Here is a 26,468-nt window from a genome sequence, read left to right on the forward strand (position 1 = left end):
CCCGAAACTTTCCAACAGGGAGGGGCCCACAGAGGTGGCAGGGAAGGCTGGGCATCCACTCCCCTGGACATCTCATCCCACCGTGGTGCTCCCCCATACCTTCCTGTGTGTGGAAAGGCCGAACTAGCAGAGGCAGGGGGATGGATGAGATGACTTCTGGAGGCCCCTACCAAGCTGAGGATTTTCATGTGGAAAAGCTATCGTGTCAACACATTAGCAGAAAAGACACCCTTTTTTTCTCTCCTGGCTAATTTCCCCTTTACTCCTTCAGCAGTTAGATTCAGAACGCTCAGCTGCTCCAGATTTGCTGTCTGAGCTGCAGAGTGAAGACAGACACTCCATCGCGAGGGCAGAGGGATGCCATTTTCAAATGCTTCATTAGGGTTTTTAAGAGGAAGAAAGAAAGCCAGATGAGGGGTGAGGGAGGGGTGGAGAGGGGTGCCGTCAGAGGACAGGAAGGAAGGCAGCACAGCGGGGGGAGTGCTTCTGTCTCAGCTGATCTGGATTTGACAGGACCTGACTGCTAGGGCCTCTGCCCTGACTGCCCTCTACCCCTCAAGGTTAAAATGCCACGACCCCGGGAGCTTGTGCCCTGCCCTGTCCAGAGCTACCAGCATCAGCCTCGAGTCAGGCCAGACTCTACCCTAGGGCCGGCCACCAGAGTGGGGCGTGGGAAGGCTGCTGTCCTTGGAGCTCCCATCCAGGACTGGGATTTACGGAAACATTTCAAACCAAATGAGGGGTCAGAGAAAATACCCGTCTCGTCCCCATCTCTTCTCTAGGTTAAACTGGCCCATCTGAGAGCTCCAAACCCTGAAAGGCCCCAGATGGCAGGCTTTAGGGCCCCCCCTCTTCTCTCCACAACCCAAGAATGTGAAATACCAGCAAACGAAAGTCTCATCCAAATTAGGAAGCGAGTGGCTCTGTCTGCCTGTGAGTGTGTGCCGTAGGGGCTGCTTGGGGTTTTGGCTTGCCCCTCGGGTCCCTTCAAACACACAACGTTATCAAGACTTAAGTTGTTGACCCCAAATCACATCCCGTCACTGCACACCCTGACCTGAACCTAAAATGCTGCTTCAAAGGCAGTTCTCAGCCCCAAGCCCCTGGTCAGCCCTAACCCCAGTGCCCCCATTTCCAAGCCTATGATCGGAGCCTTCTCTGGGCCAAAGCTGGGCATTAGCCCAGGCCTGCTCTGAGGAGCCACGCCTAGGGGTGCCATGAGGGGGCTCTGCCAGACAGATGCCGAGATCTGGGAATGTGCCTGGGGGACCAGGCACCCACCCCTGTCCCCCAGCCATGGAGTGTGGCGGGCACCAATCCCGTGAGTGAGGGGCACAGAGAGTGGCCTTTCCCACCCAGGCTCTGGGCTACTAACACCATCAACAAGCCAGGGCTCCAGGAGCTGACGGTGGCTGGGACAGAGCTACCCTTCCTCCCGGCCCCAACCGTGTTACCTTCTTGGGAGAGGACAATGAACTTGGTAGTCTTGAGCGTCTTTCCATTCAGGGTCCAGGTGATGGTGGCCGGGGGGTCAGAGGACACCTGGCACTGGAGCAGCAGTTTCTCACCCTCCACCACACGGAGATCTCGTAGCTTCTCCTTGAAGGCTGGGGCTGTCCCTTGGCTCTCGGGTCTTTTTTCATTATCTGTGGCCCCTGCATGGCCCCTCTTGCAGTTCACATCATTCTTAACCTCCTTCTTAAGTTCTTCATTCCCAGCTGGTTTTGGGGCCTCGGATAACTTGGCATTGCCCAAGGGTTTGGGGGTCTCAGTCAGCTTGGCATTGCCCATGGGTTTGGGGGTCTCGGCCGGCTTGACATTACCCAAGGGTTTGGGGGTCTCAGTCAGCTTGGCATTACCCAAGGGTTTGGGGGTCTCGGCCGGCTTGGCATTGCCCATGGGTTTGGGGGTCTCGGCCGGCTTCGCATTGCCCAAGGGTTTGGGGGTCTCGGCCGGCTTGGCATTGCCCACGGTTTTCAGAAACCCTGAAGGCTGGGCATTGCCTACAGGCTTGGGACCTTCTGCTGCCTTGGCGTTCAAGGCTTCAGAGCTGTTACTGCCATTCTCTGCAGGTAGCGTTTTCTTACTGCCCAACACCGAGCGGAAACCTGGGGTGGCAGGTTTTGGAGGTGGCACCTTCTCAGGCACAGGGGTCTTGGGGGTCCCCTTCTTGGCCAGGACAGAGCGGAAGTCCACCTGCTGGGGGCTATGCACCTTCCGCTCTTCCTCCGACACGGTCTTCGGCTTCACCTGCCGCTGCAGGTTGGCGCGGAAATCCATCTGCTCGGCTGGGATCTCCTTCAGGTCCTCTTCAGGCAAGGTCTTGGTACTCACCTTCTTGCCCAGGAGGTCGCGGAAGTCCAGCTGCCCCACCTCCTGCTGGCGGATGGCCTCCTCGGTGTGCTGCCGCGTCTCCACACGCCGCGTGAGCACCCCACGCACGCCCTCGCCGTCTCCCTCGTCGGGCCCGCCCTGTCCTCCTGCTGGCCAGCCGGGCCTCAGGCTCCCGTAGCCGCCACCGCCACCACCATCAGCGCCGGCTCCCCGGCTGCAGAGGCCCTCACCGCTGGCAGGCTCCCTTCCCCTGCGACCAGTGAAGGGAAAAAGGAAAGTAGCAGGAGGAAAAGGGGCTGGGTAAGAAAGAGACGTCGGGGAGAGCACATCCCCAGGGAGGGAAGGAGGGCGGGGGGAGGGGGGCTGGCCAGGCCGTGTTTATAGAAGGGAACTGTGGTGAGAGGCGCTTGCTTGCTTCGTTGGTTGTTACATCGGTAATGACTTCAGTAGCCTTATAAGGGTGCATGCCAAAAAAAAATAAATAAATAAAAAATTTCACCCCCCTCTCCTCCCCGGCTCTCCCTCCCTCATCCCCCTTCCAATCTCTCCCTCTTGGCTCGGGCAGCCTCTCCTGGAGGATACAAACAATCTGGGGCTGCTGGGCCGGGCCTGCTGGGACCAGGAGGAAGGTGGGCGGGTGGTGGCACGGGGCCTGGCTGGGCAGCCCCTGGGTGGTACTCACCGCAGGACAGCTCTGGCAGGGCTGCTCTGTAGCATCAGTGATACCTGGCAACTGCATTCACCAACCCGGTTCCTGAAGAATTCAAGGGATCAGTACAGATCAAGAGGCTTTCTGGGCCAAGGGCCTGCCCAGCCAAGGGCTGTGAGGAGGGTGGGGCAGGCAGGAACTTGGCCCTGGGCTGGCTGGCTGACCCCAGGGAAGACAGGACCCTGGGCTAAGCTGTGACCCTAACACACCCACACCAGACCTAGATTTAGGGCAGGGCCCTCCCCCACTTTGGTCACGCTTTATTTTTCCAGCTCTTGTTTAAAAAGAAAAAAAAAAAAAAAAAGAATCTTCTGGGCAATAGCTACAGTAGGCATCCAGAAGTAGGACTACTTTTATGTAAGTATATTACAAAAATTATACGATCCATCCATCACTCAGTCAAGGAAGAGTGAAGATTAACACAGCTAAGGGCTGGGATGGAGCCCCTTGGTCTAGACTGTGTGGCCCCGGTCAGCCTGCCCAGTGACCCTGAGTCTGGCTCCATGCTCCCTTAATACAGAGGTGGTTATTCCTTCTCCTCACAAGGTGCCCCTACCTGTAGATTTGTACTGATCAGCAATCAGTAGGGTGGGATGGGAAAGTTACAGGTCTTGGATTCAAGTAGACCCAGGTCCCAACCCCTTCCCCTGCTAACCAGCTCTGTGAGTTTAGACAAAATTACTTAACCTTGATGAACTTCATTTTTCTTACCTATAAAAACAATGCTGGGCTTCCCTGATGGTGCAGTGGTTAAGATCCTCCTGCCAATGCAGGGGACACGGGTTTGAGCCCCAGTCCGGGAAGATCCCACATGCCACGGAGCAGCTAAGGTCCCCTTCACCTGCTCATGAAATGAAAATACCCTCCAATCCCTACCCATCAGCAAATGCCTTAGATCAGAACCTTTCGTATTAAAAACCTAACAGGTATCTCCCTACAAGGGTGACCCATTTTCTTCTTCCATTGGGTGGAGAGGGCTCCGGATTCTTCAGCCCATTGTTAAAGCTCTTCATGACCAGCTGAGGCCCCTCTGCTCAGGAAGGGCTGCAACCAGGCTTGCTGTGCTGGGCTTACAGCAGATCAGCCCTCTGACCCCACAAGGCTGCCACCTGCTGGCATTTCTGGGCTCTGACCAGCCAAGAAGGTTCTGCTCAGACGAGGGGAAGTGGAGGGGCAGATCTGAGAGCCAAAGGTGACTCTGCCTGATAATAACCACGTTGTATGCAGCACCTTCCAGCCTTCGTGACTTGCAGCCACTATCTTTCTTCTCCCCACACAGCCCAGTGAGGCTCAGAGCACTGCTCTGCTCATTCACTGCAAAGGGAAGAAAGGGAGGCCCAGGAGTTTCCGGGATGCAGTGTTGGGCTCTTGGGGTCTCGCACTCATTCCCTGCATTTGCCATCTTACTTGCACTTCAGGGGCTGACACATGCCCCAGACCCTACCGTAGACACAATCCATCTCACTTACTCATGGCAGCTCTGAAAGGTTGGAGTCAGCATTGTTTTTTGTTTTGTTTTTATTTATTTATTTTTTGCTGTGTTGGGTCTTCGTTGCTGTGTGTGGGCTTTCTCTAGTTGTAGCACACAGGGGCTACTCTTTGTTGCGGTGAGCAGGCTTCTCATTGCGGTGGCTTCTCTTGTTGTGGAGCACGGGCTCTAGGTGCTCGGGCTTCAGTAGCTGTGGCACGTGGGCTCAGTAGTTGTGGCTTGCGGGCTCTAGAGCACAGGCTCAGTAGCTGTGGCGCACGGGCTTAGCTGCTCCGTGGCATGTGGGATCTTCCCGGACTGGGGCTCAAACCCGTGTCCCCTGCATTGGCAGGAGGATTCTTAACCACTGCACCATCAGGGAAGCCCAGCATTGTTTTTATAGGTAAGAAAAATGAAGTTCATCAAGGTTAAGTAATTTTGTCTAAACTCACAGAGCTGGCTAGCAGGGGAAGGGGTTGGGACCTGGGTCTACTTGAATCCAAGACCTGTAACTTTCCCATCCCACCCTACTGGCTGCTGCTCAGTACAAATCTACTCTGGGACATGTGTGTGTTTGTGTGTCTCTGTGTGTGTGTGTGTGTGTCTGTGTGTGTGTGTGTATCAACTGCAGGCATGTGGGCTCCACCTGATGGGCACCTGTGCCTGCAGGCCCATGTTTGGGAACGTGTGTTATGTCACTCCCACGTGGACAGAGAGCTGAGCATGTGTCCCGTAGCTCTGCCGATGTATGTGGGTATCTACCTTGCTTTGCCTGGCCTCCCTCCCAATGGAGGACCAGCTCCGGGTCAGGCCCCAGCAGCCCACTGTGTGGCAGATGACTCTTGAGGGTCCCGGGGGGGTCACTGTTCACTCCTAGACACTGGGACCCACATGACAGGAGGAGAGGTTGATCTTTCGTGCTCCCTAACCCTCCTCTCACCTCCTGGTCACCTTCCTCAATGTTCAAGCTCTTGGGGGTGCAGATTCAAGGTTTGGGGAGTTTGAGGGCCCAGGGCTCCTGTGCTCCACAAACAGCAGTTAGGTGCCTCCTCAGTGTCGGGCCCTGGGAAAGCTGGGAGGCCCTCAGAGCATCCTGAGAACTCAGCACAGAAGGCTAACAGGGCTTGGGTCAACCATGGGAGGTCACTTGGGGGTGAGGCCCAGCCCCCTGGCACCCCCCTTCTGCCAGGCTGCTGGCCAGTAGAGCCCACTCTGTTCCCGCTTTTCTTTCAAGCACAGGGTACGGGGCCTGGGGTTGGCGTGGGGCAGGACAACAGGATGCCCAAGGGCCATGTTTTCTGGGGAGCCCTTTTCGACACCTCCTCAGCTGAGTTTCCTCCTCTCACAAGTAGCACACAGCCCAGGTGCAAAACTCAGGAGCAGACACTGACCAGATGGCCCTGCTGTGCCCTCGCCAAGCCCCTCAGAGGCTCTAAATGGTGGGGTGCCCTGACCCCCAAGCTGGAGTAAGCTCTATCTCCCCATGGGGGAAGCAGGTAAGCACTTCTGTTGTTTCCTATTACCTGCCTTGAAGGAGGCAGGTACAGGTGGCCTTGCCTAGGCCTCACCCTGAGGTACCCAGGCAGTCTGAGGGGGCAGATGGGAGGTAGAGAACTTGGGATACCATGGCTGGCCCACTATGTATATCATTCCTTGGCATGGGGGTCACTATGCCTGCAGCCACAAACTTAAGTCTCTGCTAGACTTTGAAGGCTAATCCTGGGTTCTTCTGGAGCCTGCAAAGGTCAGAGAGGCCTGTTGCCTGGAAGCCACACCCCAGATAATCTAACCAGCTGATCAGCCTCTTCGGCCCTCTTTTTTTTTTTTTTTTTTTTTAATTTATTTATTTGTTTATTTTTGGCTGCGTTGGGTCTTCATTGCTGCGCGGGCTTTTCTCTAGTTGTGGTGAGCTGGGGCCACCCCTTTTTGCGGTGCACGGGCTTCTCATTGTGGTGGCTTCTCTTGTTGCGGAGCACGGGCTCCAGGCACACAGGCCTCAGTAGTTGTGGCTCGCGGGCTCTAGAGCGCAGGCCCAGCAGTTGTGGCGCACGGGCCTAGTTGCTCCGTGGCATGTGGGATCTTCCCGGACCATGGCTTGAACCCTGTCCCCTGCGTTAGCAGGCAGACTCTTAACCACTGCGCCACCAGGGAAGTCCCTTTGGCCCTCTTTGGTGCCTGCACATACTGTATTCAGTTACAAAGTCAGGCCTGAGACTGAGGCGCGACCCCCACGTACAGCCCAGGTGCTGCCACAGAGGACATGCGGCTGTCGCCCTGTAAGCTGTACCTTTTACAACTAACAGAATCCTTTGTGTTCCCTGCCTCCTAAACCCTGAATAAGAAGCCCCAGTCTTTGGTTACAAAGCCTTGGACGCTGTCCCACTCTGAATCACCCACCCCTGGAATGGATTTTATATGCAAAATTAGTTTAAAGAACTAATTTCCTGGCAAGTATCAATTTTTGAAATATTTCAGCTGGAATTTGGAGCTGACTTTTTGACATTTCCCCTTTTAGTTCAGAAGACAAGGGCTAGGGGAGGGAAGGGGAGGTAGAAACCAACCACCCGTATGTACCCCCAACTTCAGCAGGACAGAGAGTACCTGTCCCACCCCCACCCTCAGCCTGGCTTCTTCCCAGCCTCCTAGTCTCCCTCCTTGAAAGGCATTCTGTCCTGGGTCTAGGTCTGGTTTCTCTCTAGGTCTGGGTCTGAGAAAAGCCACAGGGCAGCGGGCCCCCTGGCAGGCCTGGCACACACTCCCCAGGGCAACTTTCCACGGACTGGCTCCTTCTCACTGGGGACAAAGCCAAGGCCAGGGCAGCAGCCTCCCAAAGGAATGAAGAGGCTGGACTCTGGGGAGGGAAAAGGGGCAAGGGCTGCATGTGTGGGGACCCTAGTGCGATGTCCCAGGCTTCCCAAGTTCCCAGTGCACTGAAACAAAGAATGGAGGAGCATCTGATTTAAAGACAGAGCTAGGCTTCCAGTCTAGGCTCTGCTACTCACCTTTGGGTGGCCGTGATCCTGAGGCCTCAGCTTCCCCCATTATTAAACAAGGAGGTGGCTAGATAACTTCTGAAGTCCCTTCCAGCTAGGACAGTCTAAGTTTTATGACTGTCCCCAGCTGGGCCCAGACAGTCTGCCTGCTGACCTCCCAGTGCAACCCTCCACTCTGGCCTGGCAGACTTCCCACAGCCTTGCTTTGTTCTTTCCTACCCTCTCGTGCTCAGCCTATCCAACGAGACTTTACTCATTTGCCCCAGAATCCCACAAAAACCTCATCTCTTCTAGGATGTCTAGCTTGATTACATGAGTATTATCTCAAAGCACCACTCCTTTCATACAGACAAGCTCTATTCTAGCATACCATCAGTTTCCACTGCTTGTACTGGCCTAGAGGAAGAAGGAACGATCTTCTCTCCATTTTGGAGGCAGATCGGCCTTCCTGATAATAAATGGTTCAGACACGAGGCAAAGGCCGTTGATGTGTTCTGAGCATCCTGCTGATGGTGGTAGGATGACCAGTCAGCCCATGAACATCTCATCAGCTGACCACAGACATGTCATTAGCTCAGTTGAGGTTTGCTGAGCCTTGCCCAGCTAAGTAGAATTCCCTAGCAGATCCAAAGATGCTCAATGAATAATAAATGGGTATTTTCTTAAAAGTCACTAAGTCTTGGGATGATCTGTTATGCAGCGAAAGCTAATGATGCAAATGTAAAGCACATACCCAGAAAGGACCCAAGCAGACGGAGCACACGCTGGGTTTTGTCATTACTGTAGGAACAATGCTCTGTCCTGGCAGTAGCTTTGCCCTATTGCTACAGAGCTCAGAGACTTGAACATGATGGGCTCAGCACAGGGAAATGATTGATCCAGGAGAGCAAGCCCCTTGCAAAGTGGCCAGGCACCTGAGCCAGAGCAGTCCAGCCATCTTCAGGACGTGGCACAACCTGTTTGCAGAGTCCAGGGGCAGACAAGTGCTCTTCTTCAATGCTAATACCAACCCTAGGGGCTGGCGTTCTGTCTCTGTCAACCCAGGGTTGGCATGGAATTTTACGGGTTAGAACATTTTGAGGGTAGAAGAACATTTCTGGATCACATTCATATAACAAATAGTTACCAAATGCTGACTACGGGCAGATACTGTTCTAGGCACTGGGAACACGGCAGTGTGCCTTCATGGAGCTTACCTTCCCATGTTTCCTAGAAAGACCTTGAAAGGGAGGAAGAAGGAGTGGGGAGAGTTACCGTCCCTGCAGTGGTTTTAAATGTCTACAGATTCTTTGATACTCCTTTCTCCAAGAGGTGGAACTTAATTCCCCTCCGCTGGAGTACGGGTTGTACTTAGCGACTCACTTCTTGCAAAGAGAGTGTAGCAGGACTAATAGTGTGTGACTTCCAAGGATAGGTCATACGAGACACTGCAAGTTCCAACTCGTTCTCTCTCGGACCACCAACTCTGTGGAAGCCAGCTGCCATGTCATGAAGACACTCAAGCAGCTCTAGGGAGAGGTCCACACAGCCAGGAGCTGAGGCCTCCTGCCAACAGCCCTGTGAGTGAGCCATCATAGATGTGGACCCTGCAGCCTCAGTCGAGCCTTCAGAGACAGCAGCCCCTGCTGACATCTTCACTGAAACCTCACGTAAAACCCTGAGCCCAAGCTCATTTAGCTAAGCAGCTTCAAATTCCTGACCCATACAAACTATGAGAGTATAATTGTTTGTTGTCTGAAGCTGCTACGTATGGGGGTAATTTGTTACTCTGCAATAGATAATGAATACATTCCGTCTATCCTGCTGCTTTTCCAATTTGAATCCATCTTCCCTCCTTCCTAGTCTTCATATACGAAATAATGGGGGAACAAAAGCCAGGATGTAATAAGACAGAGGACTCTGGGGAACTGAGCTCAGAGGAGAAGGCTCTCAGTGAACCTCTGTTGTATTGAAGTGGAAAAAACAAAAGCAAAAGCACCAATCCTGCACTCTCTTTACCTTGAAGCCCAACCCCACGTTACTTTGTGATTCCTCTGGCTTCCCAGTCCCAGGTAGGGACTTTGCCGGGAGGTAGGAATTTGGGGGGTAGGGGTTAAAGGAGGTTGGCAGGTCATGCAGACTCACTTGAGCAGGATCTCATACTGGCCGGCATGCCAGGGCTGCACGTTCTTTAGAACCAGGGTGAACACGTCCTCATTCTGTAGCACCTCGAAGTGGCCAGTGTCTCTGGAGAGGGCTTTGCCGTCCCGGAGCCAGTGCACAGTGGGGAAGGGGTCCCCAGCTATGGCACAGGAGATGAGGACACTCTGGCCCAGGCAGGCTGTCACGGAGCGGGGCTTGCTGATGAACCAGGGCTGGATGCCATCCTGAGGCTCTGAAGTTAGCAAAGGATTGCGTTAGAGAGGGAGGCCTTTCAGCAGAGAGCATTCACTCAACTCTCCATGGCAGTGAAGGTCGGAAGATAGAGTGTTACCCAAAGAACAGCTTGTCCAGAAATCACTTTTATTGAACATACAGGTAGAGCACATCCTTCTCATGGCAAATCTGTCTTGGTTACTTCTCACAGGATAATATTAACATGAATTTGTATATCCAAAGCATGGGGAGGCTGTCCAGAAGGTACAGGGGCACTGGGATAGGTGCCAATGATCTGCGTGACATGTGTACGATTAAGGTTGTCACTTGCTTCATGCGTGCTTAACTTGTCTCTCCCCTTAAATATGGGTTCTCTCAAGGCTAGGACCATCATAGGCCGTAACTCATCTGTCACTGCCAAAGCGTTAGTGTGTTAGGAGATAGCTCTCCCAGCACTCTCCGAAGCTTGACACCAGTACCCCAGAGAGGGCAGGAGCTTCAGAAGGTAGGGAAAGGAGGACCCACTCAGCCACAGCCTCAGATGTAGGATGGGGAGCTGCCACTGGGGCTGGGATGGGACCCAGGGAGCGTGGGGTCCGTGGTGGGGACAAAGTAGACTCACGTGCTTTTCTCGCCTCCAAATCACCTTCGGAGAGACCATGGCAGCAAAGCCTCCTGCCCCGCCCCTGCCCGCCACTGGTCAGCGGGGCAGCCTCACCTTGCACTGTGAGCATGGCCTGGGTGCGGACCTCTCCTGCGCTGTTCCAGGCTTCACAGGTGTAAGTGCCCGTGTCCTCCGGGAACACTTCCTGGATACAAAGGCTGTGCTGAGTGCCTCTCTGTTCAAAGTGGAAGTCCTCTGACTCCTGGATCTCATTCCCGTTGTGAAGCCAGATGACCTCAGGGGGTGGGTTCCCTGAACGGGGAGGAGAGGCAGGGGAGCTCGTCAGGGAGGTGCTTCCCCGGGCTGTGCAGCAACTCTACTTAATACTATGACGTTGTATTGCATAAGTTTTCCCATCCATAACATATTCTAACCCTATCTATCTCAAAGGTTCACTGGGAGGATGAAATAAATGAATACCTCAGCAGCCCACTAGAAACGCTGATTAGAATAGCATCTGGCACAAAGAAAGTACTCAATGCATGTTCATTGTAATTACTTAACGACGGATTTGGGGAAACCAGGAAGAATCCAGAAGTGAAAAATATTACTTCAGAGATAAAAGAGGAAACCTAGAAGAATGGTTTTTAAAATTAGAATTCAAACTGCTTGATAATGCTGAGTGGTAGCTGGATCAGTGGGTTCCACACTGTTTCCTGCTGTGCACACCTCACACCTTGTGTACATGCCCAGGCAACGCCATGGGGACTTCACAGAAACTCCCTTGTCAGTCTTCACCAAGGGAAAGCTCCCTTAGCACTTCATTTTGCTACCATACAAATGTTGTCCAAGGGTGAAGATGGGTACCAGGCTTTCCCGATGGGTACCAGGCTTTCTAAACCCAGCTCATGGTGGAGAGCATTTTCACTTTTACTAGTCTACTTCCCCAGGTAGCTTCTAGCCATTTTTTTGGGCATAAAACAATGGCCACCTGTGAGGGTTTCCTCTGCAGAAAGAGCTGAGCCATTGCACTCTGCTTCCAGGGGAGCAAGTCCCCGGGAACGGCTGCTGAGGGAGGCTGCGTGGTATCAAGCTCTTTCAAGGACAGAGGAGACCACCATCTGTCTCTGATGGGGTAGCCAGCACGTGTCTGGAGGCCAGGTGCAGGGTGCCTCTGATTTCTATCAACTCGAGGAGTATGTGCAGGGGAGGGGACCCGGCCTCTGCCTGCATTGTCCCGGGACTGCCTTCAGCCTTTGGGAGCAGGGAGTTCATCCTAGGATCCCTAAAAGGGTGAGCCCATGGGTTCTCTCCCAACTCATCTTTATCGCTTCTGCAACTCAAAAGGAACTGAAAAACCAGAAAGGACCTCCAGGCTGTCGCGGGACTGATCAGAGGCCAGCATGAGCCTGCGTCAGTAAGTCTGTCCCAGGATATTCCGCAGGCTTCGCTTGCCGGCTTCTAGCAAAAACAGTAAAATCTCTCACTGGGCTGTTCATCCCACACTCGTGTCACCCCACCCATTTGAGAAGGACCCCTGTTCTATCTTCTCACCTTAACATTTGAATAGAGCAACTGAGACTTACCTTCCAAGGGTTAGAAAGTTCTCACATCATCTGGTTTTGGACCTGTGTCCACAATCTTCCAGCTACATTGGCCATACTATGTTCTCAGTTAATCCCTCACCTCTCTAGCATGGCCATCTTCTTCCCTGGACCACTTAACCTCGAATCCAGAAAATCCAGCCCAGAGAAAGCAGAAGAGAGGGACCAAGAGGCTCCACTTCTTTGGGCCCACTGACTGACAGTCCTAGGCTGCCTTTCTGGTAGACAGTGATCTGAGCGGGATGTCGGGAAGCAAAGCCCATGTTGCAACCATGCCCGTTTTCACGTATACCCCGGGGACAGAGATGCAGGGACACACCTGACACCTGGACTGTCATGGTGACCTGGCTCCCGTCCATGACTCTGAGATCAGAGAGGCCTTGCAGGAAGAGGGGCGCGACGGGCTTGCTGGAGGCCGTGGGCAGGAGGTACTCACTCTTCTCGTCACTCTTCTTTTCTGCGTGGCAAAAGAATGTGGGGTGAACAGTCACTCATTCATTCCGCAGACACAGACGAAATGAGCACTCAGCACATGAATGTGTTGGGGCTCAGGTTCCCACCAGAAACTGACCGCTGCCGGATAAGGAGCTCGGGAGGCCCTGGAGATGCCTAGGAACAAGGCGTGCCCATTTCCCTGTGGTACGACAGTGCTCTTGCCTCACAGCAGGAAAGGATGAGGCCTCTGTAGGGCCATGTCCAACCTAGGCTCTGGCTCCCCAGGAGCACTTCCAGGGGATGGAGGCTGGGAGTGGGGGAGCCAAAACTTGGCACCGTATGAGACTTTTTTCCCCCTTAAATTGTATTTACTCTTTTGAATAAGTGATACATTCATATAGCATAAAATTCAAAAGGTACAAAGGGTATGTGTACAATCTCCCTTCTACCCCTGTCCTCTGGCCGAATGTCTCTCCCCAGAGGCAACTGATTTTCAGTTCCTTGTTCACCTTGCCAAAGATGGTCCATGTGTATAACACACAATAGCATATAGGTACACTTTTTAATTTTTCTTCTCTTAAAAAAAATGATAGCACACTATACACAATGATTGGCATCTTGCTTCTTCATCTAACAATACAGCTATCCTTCAGTATCTGCAGGGTACTGGTACCAGGACCCCTTGCAGATACCAAAACCTGCAGATGCTCCAGTCCCTTATATAAAATGCATAAAACCTAAAATCCTCCTGTATACTTTAAATCATCTCTAGATTACTTATAATACCTGATACAATGTAAATGCTATGTAAAGAGTTGCCAGTGCGGCAAATTCAAGTTTCCCATTTTGAAACTTTCTGAAATTTTTTTTCTCGAGTATTTTTGATATGCGGTTAGTTGAATCCGCAGATGCAGAGCCCATGAGGGCTGACTCTATATCTTGATGTTTCTCATAAGACAGAACTGGAGAGCTTCCTCATTGTTTTCTATGACTGCATGGTGCTCCTTTACCATCTCCTGAGATTTTAAGCACCTCAGGAAAGGCAAAGATGCTACATAATTAGAATGACTAAAATTAAAGACGGATCAACCTAAGTACTGGGGTCTGGCAAGGATGTGGGGCAACTAGAACTCTCCTACACTGCTGGTGCGAGTGTAAAATAGTACAGAGCCTTTTAAAAGCAGTTTGGCGGGCTTCCCTGGTGGCACAGTGGTTGAGAGTCCGCCTGCCGATGCAGGGGACATGGGTTCGTGCCCCGGTCCGGGAAGATCCCACATGCCGCGGAGCGGCTGGGCCCGTGAGCCACGGCCGCTAAGCCTGCGCGTCTGGAGCCTGCGCTCCGCAACGGGAGAGGCCACAGCAGTGAGAGGCCTGCGTACCGCAAAAAAAAAAAAAAAAAAAAGTTTGGCAGTTTCTTAAAAAGTTAAACATACATTTAGCATGTGAGCCATTCATTCTACTCCTGGGTATTTACACAAGAGAAATGAAAGCACGTATCCATACATTTTTGAGTTGCACACAAACATTCATAGCGGTTTTATTCCTAACGGCCCCAAACCGGAAACAACTCAAATATTCCATCAACAAGTGAATGAATAAACAAATTATGATATACCCGTACAATGGAATACTACTCGGCACTAATGAGAGACACTACGACAGGGACAAATCTCACAAAAATTACACTGCACGAAAGAAGCCAGGCGAAGGAAGAGTACCTAATGGATGATTCCATTGACATAAAATTCTAGAAAATGCAAAATATAGCGACAGAAAGGTTGCTTGGGGCAGGCGTTCTGGGGAGGGATTGTAAAGGGAAACAAGGAAGCATTTGGGGATGATGGAGATGTTCATTTTTTAAAATTGTGGTGAAGGTTTCATGGGTGAAGCCTTCAAATTAAACACCATAAATATATGCAGTTTGTTGTACAACCAAAACGGGGAGGGGGGGTGGCGGAATCTCTCTCTGGGAGGGGGAAGGAGTGCACGGGCTAGACAAAGACGAAAACTAGAACAGCTCTCTGGGTTCGGGGCTGGCCTACTCACTCCCGCTCCATTCGCTGGGGAGATCGGTTAACAAACAGGCTTTCCATTATTCTTAGAATCCTCCCTGCGCCGGGCTCTGACCCGCCTCGTGTGAGCCGCACAGGGGAAGGAGCCGTAAGGTTAGGTTGGGCTGGTGTCTGTTTCCCACACAGGATGGCCCTCGTGCAGGGCAAGCTCCCAGCTGCCCCGTCTCTGATCCTGCCCTTCGTCCTGTGAGCCAGGTGGCTTTGACCTTCAATAACTCTTTGTTAGCCTTCTTATTTTTGTCTTTGGGGGAGGGGGGCAGGGGTAGGGACCAAGGAGGCTATGGTATCTCTAAGTTAAACTCTAAGTTTGGGGGAAGAGGGACTGTGGTATTTTGAGTTCTTTTTAGCACAGGGCCACACATACCAGACCTTCTCCTGGAAGCCTGAAGCCATGAGGACACATTTCCAGGGTGCTTTCCATACCTGGGAAAGGCCTAACTCCAAACTGGCCACTAGATTTTTATCTGCTGGCACTGAAAACAAAATATGGTGCACTGCAGAGCACACCCAGCATGGCTTCTGGGAATGAGGCGAGAGAGAGAGGCTGGGAAGACCAGGTAGGTAGGAGGACAATTTTCCCCAAGGCACGTGCCGTGTGAAGGGCGTGGAGCCAGAGTGCAAGGGAAGACAGGGCCCATGACCAGAGGATGGGCTCTCAGAGCCATCCTGCCCCAGCCCCTGGCATCACTGCCTTTGACAGGGGGCAGCCTGGCAGCCTTGGCCTTGGCAGAAGGCCCCGGGAGTGGGCTCCGGGGGCCCAACATTGGAAATGCAGAGATCTCCTTTCTCTGACTGAGTGGCAGTAGCCAGGGAAGCAGGCTGCCTCAGGAGAGTTGAGGAATTTCCTGTCTTGCACAGACTGAGAAGGCTCGAGGACAAACTGTTTTTGCCTGTCCAGGGCCCTCCCTGTTCCCGCCTCTCCGCTCTCTCAGCCAGAGTCCCCAGCTTCGCAGAGCTCCCTGCAGACGGGCTCTTATTCCTAGGTGCTGTGGAAACATCAAAAACTCCAGCTCCCTTTCCTTCAAGCCAGTGCAGCTCCTCTTTGACCCCCACCGTCTCCTGGGTCTTCCTACTGCCCAGTTTTCTGGCCTGGGGCTTTGGCAAAACCAGGCCACCCTACGGGTCTCGGCCAGTGGGGACTAAATGCCTATCTATAGCTCCCTGTCCTGAGAGGGTGGCCTGGGCACTGACTCCCGGGTGGCAGCTCACTGGTTCTCTGAAAGCCACTGAAATGTAGGATCTGAAGCCGGGTCCTGGTCTTGGGCAAGTCACTGTCTCTCTCGGAAGCTCGACTTCTTCATCTGTATTTAGGGTAATAACAGTATCATCACAGGACCCGGGGGTTTGAAAGAGATAATCTGTGAAAATACTTTGTCCGGCCATCCAACATCAATAGTCGCAGGTGTGAGAGGCTGGCGCGAGAGCTGACTCACACCTACCCGCTTGGGCGCAATTAGCTGGTGGGTTTATCAGCGAAAGAAGAACAAACAGAGCCTGGACCCTCACCCCAGGATTACAGACTCATTTTGATGTAACCTAAGGGAAATAACCTAAGGGGGAAGGAGTGCACGGGCTAGACAAAGACAAAAACTAGAACAGCTCTCTGTTCTAGTATTGTTAGGAATACAAATGTGCTGCTTCAAAATGCCACGGATGCATCTAAAGTAGATCTAAAGCAATCTGAGAACAAAACTTCACGGCACTCCCTCAGAGAGCGATGAGGGAGAGTGCCCGCATCTGTGGGAGCCGCCCCTGGCAGGCATTTAGTTCCAATGTCACCCATCGCCTCTGACCCTGTTCTTGCCTCCCCAAAGCCCCACTGTAAGAAGGAGAGAAGAGGGAAGTGACTGGGAGGAAATGTGCAGAATGAACCTATTCTCAGACCTGCCGTTCAGGGTCCCATGGGACCAGAGCTACGGTGAATCGGGCTCGTGGGTGGCTGAGGCATCCCCAGCATTCAACCTCCCCAGGATCTTCACAGAGTGAGAAAACCCACCCCCTACAATTACACTCTGCGCTGGGGTTCAGGAGCCAACAAGGATGTCAGTTTTGAGACAAGCAGCTTCCTCTAGGCGACCTGAGAGAAGCATCCCTAACGTGAATCCTGAAACCCCAGTCCTAACCCCACTGCCCCACTTTACTGGTAGTGAGGCCAGGACGTGCTCAGGTGAAGGGAGTTGCCCAAGGTCCCAGAGCCTGTGACAGGCAGACCTAGAGCTCACCCCAGGTCTCCTGACTGCAAGGCCAAGGTGTTCTGGAGGTTGTCTCTTCCAAGGGAGCCAGCCACCTCCCGTGATGCCCATGCTGAACTCCCCATGAGGGCAAATGTCCTATGCTGACCCCCATTCTTGATCCTTGACAAGCCAGAAGCTAACGCAGGGCAGGGAAAGCCGGGGAAAAGGGCAAGGCGTGTGTATGTCATTTAATTCCAGAGCCACACACAACTTCTTCTCGCTCATCTGTGGCTGACGGACCACGTATCAGTTTATGCTCACTCTTGTGTGGACTTAGATAAAACAAGAAGAGACAGATGGAGACAGGTGCTGTGAACTCACAGCCTGAGCTGCGTGATCTGAAGCAAGTTCCCTATCCTAAGCCTCAGTGTTCTCTCCTCTAAACTGATAAGAATACTACAGTTATCATCAGCTACTGACAATCATGCAACAGTGATAAGGTAATGCACATATCCTCAGTATAATGCATGACAAATACTGCAGGGTTTTCAGATGATTCAAAGGAATAACACCCATAAAACAGCTACAAGAATATCTGACACATGATAAGTACAGGAATAAATGTTTTGTGCCTTTCCTAACCCAACTGACTGTTTTTGGTTGAGCAAACTCAACCTGACAATAACTACGATGAGGAAAGTCTCCCAAATCTGGACATTCACATGTAATCAGGCAGAGAACTGAAAGGTCTCAGCTTCCATTGAGATAACATTATAATAATTCCTTACAAAGTTCAGCACCTCACCATTCTAAAGGATTCTAAAGGATGTCTGCAGCTCTCAGTTTATCCTCAACACCCCCTGAAGTAGGGAAGACTGTGCCCTCATTTTACAGCAGAAAGAGCTGAGGCTCAAATTGGAGAAGGAACTGTTAAAGCCAATAAAGTTGACTCCATCCCCTCAAACCATATATAAGTGGATTAAAGATAACATCTCTCCCAAACTTCATGTAGAGAAAGGATTTGTGCACATCTTAATGACTAGCTTCCCATAGTACATTTCTAGTGAAGTAAACCCACCCAGTGATGAAATAGATTCTTCCTCTGCTCCTTCCGAAAAACAACTGCTTCTTTCCTTCAAGCCAGTAATGTAGAAATTCCTTCATGATCACGTTGATCTACGAGTCAGTGCCCTCTATGCTCTTCAGGTGCACTGCTACGATAGCAACTTCCCGAAAGGCATGTTACTCCTCTTTTTTGTTCGCTTCTATGACATGGAGATTATTGAAGAAGAAGCTTTCTTGGCTTGGAAAGAAGATAGAACCCCAGAGTTTCCAGGGAAAGGCAAGGCTTTGTTCCAGGTGAATCAGTGGCTAACCTGGCTAGAAACTGCTGATGAAGAAGAACCAGAAGAAGCTGACTATAAAAGAACCAGCCAAAGCCTTAAATTGTGGAAAACATACTGTGGCTATGATGTAACTGCATTTGACCTAACCACTGTGAAAATTCATTCCGCTGTAAAGTTTTCACAATATTTAAAGCAGAAGCATGTCAGTTAGGATTTCCTTCTGCATAAGGTTTTTTTGTAGTATAATGTCTTCATCGTAGTCTACCAACAAATATTTTAGGAGTATCTTTAATGTTTAAGTAGTATATTAAATGCAGCATGCAATATTACATCATAAGTTCTCAAGCAGAGGCAGTCTATTGCAAAGACCTTCTTTGCTGCCAGTTATCATAGGCTGTTTTAGGTTAGAAAACTGAAGAGCAACACTGAATACTGTAGAAATGCACTTTGCTCAGTAATACTTGAGTTGTTGCAATATTTGATTATCCATTTGGTTGTTACAGAAAAATTCTTAACTGTAATTGATGGTTGCTGCCGTAAGAGTATATTGCCTGTATTTCTACCTCTAGTAATGGGCTTTATGTGCTAGGTTTTAATATCCTTGAGCCTGGTTTACTTGCACAAAACGGATCAGTTTTGAGAGATCGTAAATGCCCTTGAAGTGGTCTTCGTGGGTATGAAACAAATTGTGAGAATTTGAATTGGTTCCTCTTATTATAGTACTGAAATTAAGTCTACTTAATTTATCAAGTCATGTTCATGCCCTGATTTTATATACTTCCTTCAGAGAAGGAAGCTGGTCTGTCCTAAGAGCTGACATGGCCAACGGAGTCCTGGTCTGGATGCTTCCCTTCCTGTCCTGAGGACAAAGGCCAGTTGCCTAGATTCCACTGGGAGCTCTCTGTCACTGCGCTCATGCCCAGAGCCGCCGATTCTCCTAGAGATGTCTCTTCTAGGGCTGTGCTTTAGATGTCACCTGGCACAGTCCTGGTTTGAGGTGGGGAAGGCGGGCCAGGGTCTGAGGTGAGAGGCCCCCAGTGGCCATGGAGCCTCAGGGAACCTGAGCCTCCTTCATTTGGGGAAGGCAGGCACTGGCCGTGGCACACCAATAGCAAGGGAGGAATCCCTGGGACCCTATGACAGACTTGCTACCCAGCTCAAATGGGGCCAGACTAGATAGACCCCAGGGCTTCCCCACACCTGTGCTTCCTCTGCTTTGCTGAGACCAATCCCAGAGGGGCCCTTCTTTCTGGAATAAAGGATGGGCCAAGCCTCCTCGATTTATTGGCCTAGGACTAAAGATCCGAAGTGGACTTATCTGTTGCTCTGGTACTTGGTCAATTGGGCAGTGGCTCTCCACTCACTCACTGACTTAACTCTGCTGTTGAACTGAGCAGCCAGGTACTGGGGGCTCTGTTCCATTTTGAGAGAAAGGAAAAGGACCTGGCCTGTCCTCCAGTGGGAAAGACAAGAACTAAGATTAAGAATGCTGGGACTTCCCTGGTGGTGCAGTGGTTAAGAACTGTCTGCCAATGCAGGGGACACGGGTTCGAGCCCCGGTCCAGGAAGATCCCACATGCCGCGGAGCAACTAAGCCCATGCACCACAACTACTGAGCCTGCGCTCTAGAGCCCACATGCCACAGTTACTGAAGCCCGTGCGCCTAGAGCCCGTGCTCCGCAACAAGAGAAGCCACCGCAAGAAGTCCCCGCACTGCAACGAAGAGTAGCCTCTGCTCGCCGCAACTAGAGAGAGCCCGTGCACAGCAATGAAGACCCAACGTAGCCAAAAATAAATAAACTAAAAAAAAAGAATGCTTATAAGCAGTTTATTGACAAGTAAAAATGATGCCACATAGACTAAGCTGTAGCAAGACTTAAGAAAGGGAAAGAGGAGCGAGAGGAGAGAAGAGAGGGCGGGAGAAAGAAGGGACATGGAAGAGGGACTGAGGGAAAAGGAAGGAGAGAGATGTGGGGGGAGCATTGCTTTCTGACCCTACAGACCCTCCGAATTTTCCCTCCTTGGCCGTGTTTGCTCTGTTTTGACTCATCAGAAACTGTTTTTGAAGACAGTTCCTAGTCATGAACTTAAACATAAAATTCTTGCTCTGGGGAAGCAAAAGTATCAAACAAATATTTCTCAGGGTCCCAGAGCAGCAAAGTAGAAAGCAGATGGGCTGAGGCAGCTGGAGGCCTAGAGCTGCTGCCTATTAGCTAGGTTATTGTGACTTGACCTCTGAGCATCGATTTTCTTCATCTGTAAAGCAGAGTTAATTCAAAAGTGGAAAGTGGAGTTGTTATGGCAATTAAATAAAACCCACCAGCTTTTCTAACTGATTAGATTTTGTCTATCAAAACAATGTTCCTCATTAGAAAAGCTAATTGATAGTGGTCTTGTTTCAACACTTATAGGAACTGGTATTAACCCAATACTAGATTTTGAAAAGCTCTTATTTAGAGGAAGTGAAGTACCCACACAACAGGTGCTATTTGTTACCTTTCTCATGAATTCGCATACAATAACCGGTATAACCCTGCTCCTCAAACCTGGAGACACGAGTGAGGGCTTTGGCTTCTCTTGGGCTTGAAATTAAGAAGCCCCTACAGCCTTTGTCCCAGTGCTGGTGTGATGGCAGCGTCTCCCTCTGTACTGCAGTCATTCTCCTGTTCTTCCCTTCTGGGTCCTTCATCTCTACGGGTTTAGCAAGAAAAACAATTCTGAATTTCTCCTTAGAAATTTTCTCTGGAAGTTTTCTCCACCTGTCAACTTGTACCAGCCTACACGCTGCTCTCTAGAGCACCCCCATGGTTATGGACCTGAATTTGCACACACATTGAGTAGTTTGCCTTGAAAATGGCCCTTAGCAGGCTCCCAGCTCACTCAAAACTTGTGTCAGATTAAAACAAAAAATTATAGAATGTTACCTTTCAAGTGTTTAAACAGATGACACATATATGAAACAGAGACAGAATACCCTACCATCTTAAGAGCTCCTGAAACCGTGTATACAAGTCCCTGGGTCCTTGCCATGTTGTAACAAAAACAGAAATGAGGTTTTTCCTCTCTTGATAACAAGGAAAATAAAGGGAACAGTGAACAGGTGAGAGAAGAAACATAAACTGACCTGAAAGAATTAATCGATCCTAGTTTTACTTTAACTGTTACTAATCTGTAGTGTCTGTAACTAGATTTGCCCTTCACAAAGCTAACCTCTAAGGCGCTCTGACATTATGTGAATTACATCCTGCACCTATCACGCCCTAATTCCCTGTGAATTACATCCTGCCCCTAACACTCTCTGATCCTGTGTGAATTACATCCTGCACCTGGTGTTTATACTCCCTGAACTCTCTTGTAGCAAATCACCCCTTGTAGCATTCTGCATTTCAGAAAGGTGTGGGCCAGTAACTCAGACACAACAGACTGAGCTGCCGCAGGCAATTACCAGGCTGCCTGACACCAGCTGTGACTGTTTTGAAATAATGTAAGAAGAAAAATGCAAGACCTTCATTACTTTGATCCTTATCATCTACCCCAGACTGTGAGCTCCACCTGTAAGACCTCTTCTGATTCCCCGGGGGTGGGGGGTGGGGGGGCACAGTTCTTGAGGTGCTAGCCTACTCTTTGCCTGGCAACAAATAAAGTTTCTCTATTTCTTTTCCTCCGGAACTCTGTCTCCATATTTCCGCTTGGCACTGATGCACAGAGAGCCAAGATTTTTGGCATCACTCCCCAGGGCTTCTCACCTGGGGAGGGACCACTGCCTGTCACAGCTTTTACTAAGTCCTGCTGTCAGAGCCTCAGGCCCGGTCTCTCAGCATCTTCCCTGCTCTGACACCAGCGTCCCTGGACCCACAGGTTGTCACCAAATAAAGGTGGACATGGAAGGGCCCTCCCCTACTTCCTAGCATCCCCCACTCCTCTCAGGTGTGCAGCCACGTGGACCTTTTGAAGATGCATAGTTAGGGGGAGGGAAAATCATTGCATTTATCTCCAATCTGCTGAAGATTTTCCTTAAGCTTTGAACCTGAGCTATTTTGCTTAGTCATAAAAATGCAAAATACCATTCCAACAGCAAATCCGATTCACTCCAAACCCTGTTATACTGCGGAAATTAAGTAAATTACCAACAAAAGGCAGTTCTGGAAGCACAATTCTCCCTTCTTCTTTATTTGGTGCTCAAAATCCAGCAAGGTCCAGGGATCATGGTCTAGCTTCCTCGTTTCCCTAAGTTCCAGGACTGTTGACTCTAGAGGGCTCATCAAGGAAGCTTACCTTCACCCAGCCACTCCCCATCTGCAGAGCATTTATGCACAGTGCAAATCCCTTCCCCGGGGACGGATGCGAGCTCTCTTCCAACAAAAGTCCGTCTCTTAACCAAATAAACCTACTTAGAGCATCAGCAAAAGGTCTACTTCGGTGGGCATAAAAAGAGATCCTTCCCCCCATAGCCTTGCTCTCTCTTTTGGCTTTTCTTCTCCCCATTGATTTCTCCAGAACCTAAAAAGCAAATGGGAAGAAGCGGCAAGAAAAAGAATGAAAGGAAACAATGACGTATGGCATCCCCAAAAGGATCTCTGACCAGTAATGATAGGGTTGCCAGATGGGAGGCAGGAATCATTGCAACCATAGCCTTCTTACTGCCTTAGAAGTTATAATCAGACTCTAAATGTAAAGGTAAACCATCCAAGCCAGCAGACGTTCCCTCCCGAGGCATGTCTGGGAACCATACTCGCCACCACACTGTCAAAGCACACATCGCATTTTGCCATTAGGAACGCAAAGCTGTAATTCTGGATGGCATTCCTGACCAAGAGCTCTGGGCAGATGAATGCTAGAGATGACCTGCAATGGCTGTAGAGGTAGACCACGATGTAGCTCTAATTGTCCAATTAGTAAAATAAGGCTCCAGACCCATGACACGGAAACAAACACATACTCAGAAGTCCTTCTGCGACAAGAAGGGCCCCCATGGCGCACAACACCAGTTCCGTTGTATCAACTTGTATAAAACTAAAATATTGGTTATAAAATAATTTAACATTGATTTGCTGGCCTTCATAGAATTTAGAGGACTTTGGACACATATTGTAGGCAGACTAAAGTTCTTAAAAAACAAACAAAAACGACAAGGTAAAACTGATGTATATCCTTTCCCCTCAATAAGTTTCTCTTTAGCTGACGTAAGCATTAAAAATGTTTTCAATCTATGTGGAATCTTAAAAAATGGTACAAATGAACCTATTTACAAAACAGAAACAGAGTCACAGATGTAGAAAACAAACTTATGGTTACCAAGGGGGAAAGCGGGGGAGGAGGGATAAACTGGGAGATTGGAATTGACATGTACACACTACTATATATAAACTAAATAACTAATAAGGACCTACTGTATAGCACAGGGAACTCTACTTAATACTCTACGATGACCTATATGGGAACAGAATCTAAAAAAGAGTAGATATATGTATATGTATAACTGATTCACTTTGCTATACAGCAGAAGCTAACATAATATTGTAAATCAACTATACAGTACTCGAATAAAAATTAACAAAAAAAGGGTTATCTCAAAATTTTTTTTTAATGTTTTCAGTGTTTTTAAACTCATAGAGGGAAAGATTATACAACGTCCAAAGTGCCTGCCAGTATCCTCCAATTAATGGCAGGAGGCTGTCAGTACTCAAAGCTGCCCCACAGCGAGCTTGTCACTAATCTGAAAACCAGCTGGGCTTCTACGGATGCTTTCACTGCCTAGTGCATGGCTGACTTCCCTGGTGCCTGTTGCTTTCGTTAGAGGCTCTTTATCGAAACAAATACTCTAATAAATATGCTTTATTAAGTTTCATTTTTTATTTTAGAAATCAGGTTTTTTAATTATTTTTTTTTTAACTTACCCACATTTTATGTCCTTAGGTACCTTTAAGAGCCCAGCAGGTCTTCACTTAAATAAACAAACCATTAGGCTGAGACACTGTCTAAATGGGCACTATTAGCAGGTTAATAAATCTAGTCACTTAAGAATTTTAGCCTTGACAAAGATACTCCAGGGGGAGATAAATTAAAATATTCTAGCCTAAGGAAGCCTCCACACCAATGACTCAGTGCAAATACACGGAAATATTCACTCCCCTTCAGATCTTCCTGGCTTCTGCAGGAATTTAGATTAATCATCCTTTAGGCTCCATCTGGGTCAGGAGGGAAGACTTTCACGGCCTGGTTAACTACTAGGGACATTTTTCCTAGTGTGGGAGGAGGAAAGCAGGAATATTTGTTGGGGGGCTTTTGAGAGCTAGTGTGTGGGTTTGCTGAGCACTCCCATGAACCCTGAGACCCCGGACATGTGAGGAGGTGGAGGGAACACCCCCTGCACTACCGGGCAGACTCACCCACCGCCATTGCTCTTTCATTCATTCACTGAACACATGCCCTGCCTCTCTCTGAACCCAGTCTCTACCACTGGGCCCCTCCACTCCCTTTGCTCCAGACTCACTGTCTCTTAAATAGGCTGACTTGATTCCCAACTCAGGGCCTTTGCACTTGCTGTGCCGCCTGCCTGGAGCACTCTTTTTCCAGTTCATGAAGTCTCTGCTCAAAAGTCACCTTCCCCAAGAGGTTTCCTCCAGCACCTAACTAAGAAAGGATCCCTTCCAGCCCCCTCTCTATTCTCGTTTTCATAATAGCACTTGTCGGTATCGGATTAAGCCAGGTGTGGGTGATTGCCCATCTCCCCATCAGAATGTAACCGGCAGGAAGACAGAACCTGTCTCTTGTTCATGGCCGCTTCCCCAGAACGATGCCTGGCACCAAGGAGGTGCTCAGTAGAGACCTGCTGATAGGTAAGCACAACCATAAGGGAGGTACAGCTGGTTAGAGAACTCACCCCAGAGGAAGTGACATTTGTGGGAGGGAGTTAGATTTGGGGAGGAAGAGGTTACAGAGGAGAGAAGGCAGAGAAAGCAGGGAAAAGAGGCTGCAGAAATCACGTCAGAGCGATTGCCAGAAATTGCTGAGCCAGCAATCTCTGGATGATTGCAAAACCTTGGCGAAAGGTTAAAGAGGTGAGAAAGAGCACCCATGTCTGGCCTTCAACAAAGTATCTGCTGAGCTCTCCTCCAGCAAAAGTTGCCCGGGAACCTGCTCCTCCCTGGAAACCAGACCAGGGGAGGGAGAGCCATTGCCGAATGGCGCCCTCTTGTGGCCAGAGCCCCCAGAACGGATGCTCAGGCTATGGCTTTAGTGTGTGGCCCTACACTTCCCTTCTCTGATTCTGATTCTCTCTTCCCTTTACCAAAACCAAACGACCAGACAGACAGACAGAAAAACAACCACCCAGTGTGGCAAAGTTGATCCTTTGGTAAGACCGCTCCTCAGACTTGCATTTTGAAGGGAGTTCACCTGTTTAAAGGTCGGGACTCCGTTGCACAATCGTAAAGGCACCCACTTACTGAGCACGTCCCATGTTTGGAGATCATTAGTGCGTTTGTTAATGTAATCCTCACAGTACTTGGGGTGACTCTCAGTGTCCCCATCACACAGAAGAGGAAGGTGAGGCCCGGAGAGGAAACAGCAGCCCAGCGGCAGGGCTAGCAAGCCGTGCTCAGGACTCACACCTGGGCAGGTGCTCCAAAGCCACGCCCCAGCCGTGGTCTGGGGCCACACGGATGGGAGAAAAAGGCCAGGAGGCCTGGGCCGCTGAGGGAGAGGCCAGGACAGTGGTCGGCATAGTAGGGGACTAATGCCTCCACTACAGTCGTCTCCCTCCCCCTGAGCTGCGCCAGAGACTGCAGCCAAAGAAGCTGCCGATAAAGAAAGAAAAACTCCACGGCTGAGGCTGGTGCGGGACGTGGGCCGCAGCCTCCTGGGGACCCTGGGAGCAGAGCCAGGGCTGTCACGGTGCCAGGCTCGGCCTGCCCCGACCCTGTGCAGGCGGCCCAGCACGGTAGCCTGAGCTCAGCCACGTCTCAGCCTCCTTCACCATTTATGGTAGCTGAGCCTCTGTTTGGCCTTCACAGGCCAGTCCGTCCGCACACTGGGAGGGGGCCCTCGCTCACACAGGGCTGCTCTCAGAGCGGATCCATGTGGCTCTGGCAGAGTTCTTGCCGGGGACCTCTCTGTTTCTGCTTTGAAATATGCTCAGATGGGCAACCACCCAGGACCTGCCCCTCCCACAGACCTGGGGGCAAGGAGGACAGCCCCCAGGCCGAGTGGGAGGGCCTCCTCGGAAGAAGCAGGGCCGGTCTCCGGCTGGCTGGCCAGTGCACACGGGCACTTCACAGGAATCGCAGAGAACTCAGAGAGGCTGGAGGGAGCCTCTGCAGCCAGGCCACAGCCAAGTCAGGGCACCAGTGCCACTCCTCTATCCCTAGGGGCA

The 26,468-nt window shown here is 50.6% G+C and overlaps 1 protein-coding gene and 1 pseudogene across 4 annotated transcripts in view; one reads left to right on the top strand and one right to left on the bottom strand.

The window, feature by feature from the left end:
- Positions 1-26,468, bottom strand: part of MYLK (myosin light chain kinase) — a 268,245-nt gene that overhangs the window by 76,664 nt on the left and 165,113 nt on the right. For all 4 annotated transcript variants that reach the window (XM_060010779.1, XM_060010776.1, XM_060010777.1 and 1 more), the window contains 5 exons: positions 12,387-12,524; positions 10,578-10,775; positions 9,629-9,878; positions 3,017-3,088; positions 1,455-2,584 (listed from right to left, as the gene is read on the bottom strand). In XM_060010779.1, the coding sequence (XP_059866762.1) occupies positions 1,455-2,584; positions 3,017-3,088; positions 9,629-9,878; positions 10,578-10,775; positions 12,387-12,524 (1,788 nt within the window). The remainder of the gene's footprint in view (positions 1-1,454; positions 2,585-3,016; positions 3,089-9,628; positions 9,879-10,577; positions 10,776-12,386; positions 12,525-26,468) is intronic.
- Positions 14,702-18,341, top strand: LOC132423892 (eukaryotic translation initiation factor 4 gamma 2 pseudogene; annotated as a pseudogene).

The sequence above is a fragment of the Delphinus delphis genome, chromosome 4 (assembly GCF_949987515.2).
Source record: "Delphinus delphis chromosome 4, mDelDel1.2, whole genome shotgun sequence".
NCBI lineage: Eukaryota > Metazoa > Chordata > Mammalia > Artiodactyla > Delphinidae > Delphinus > Delphinus delphis.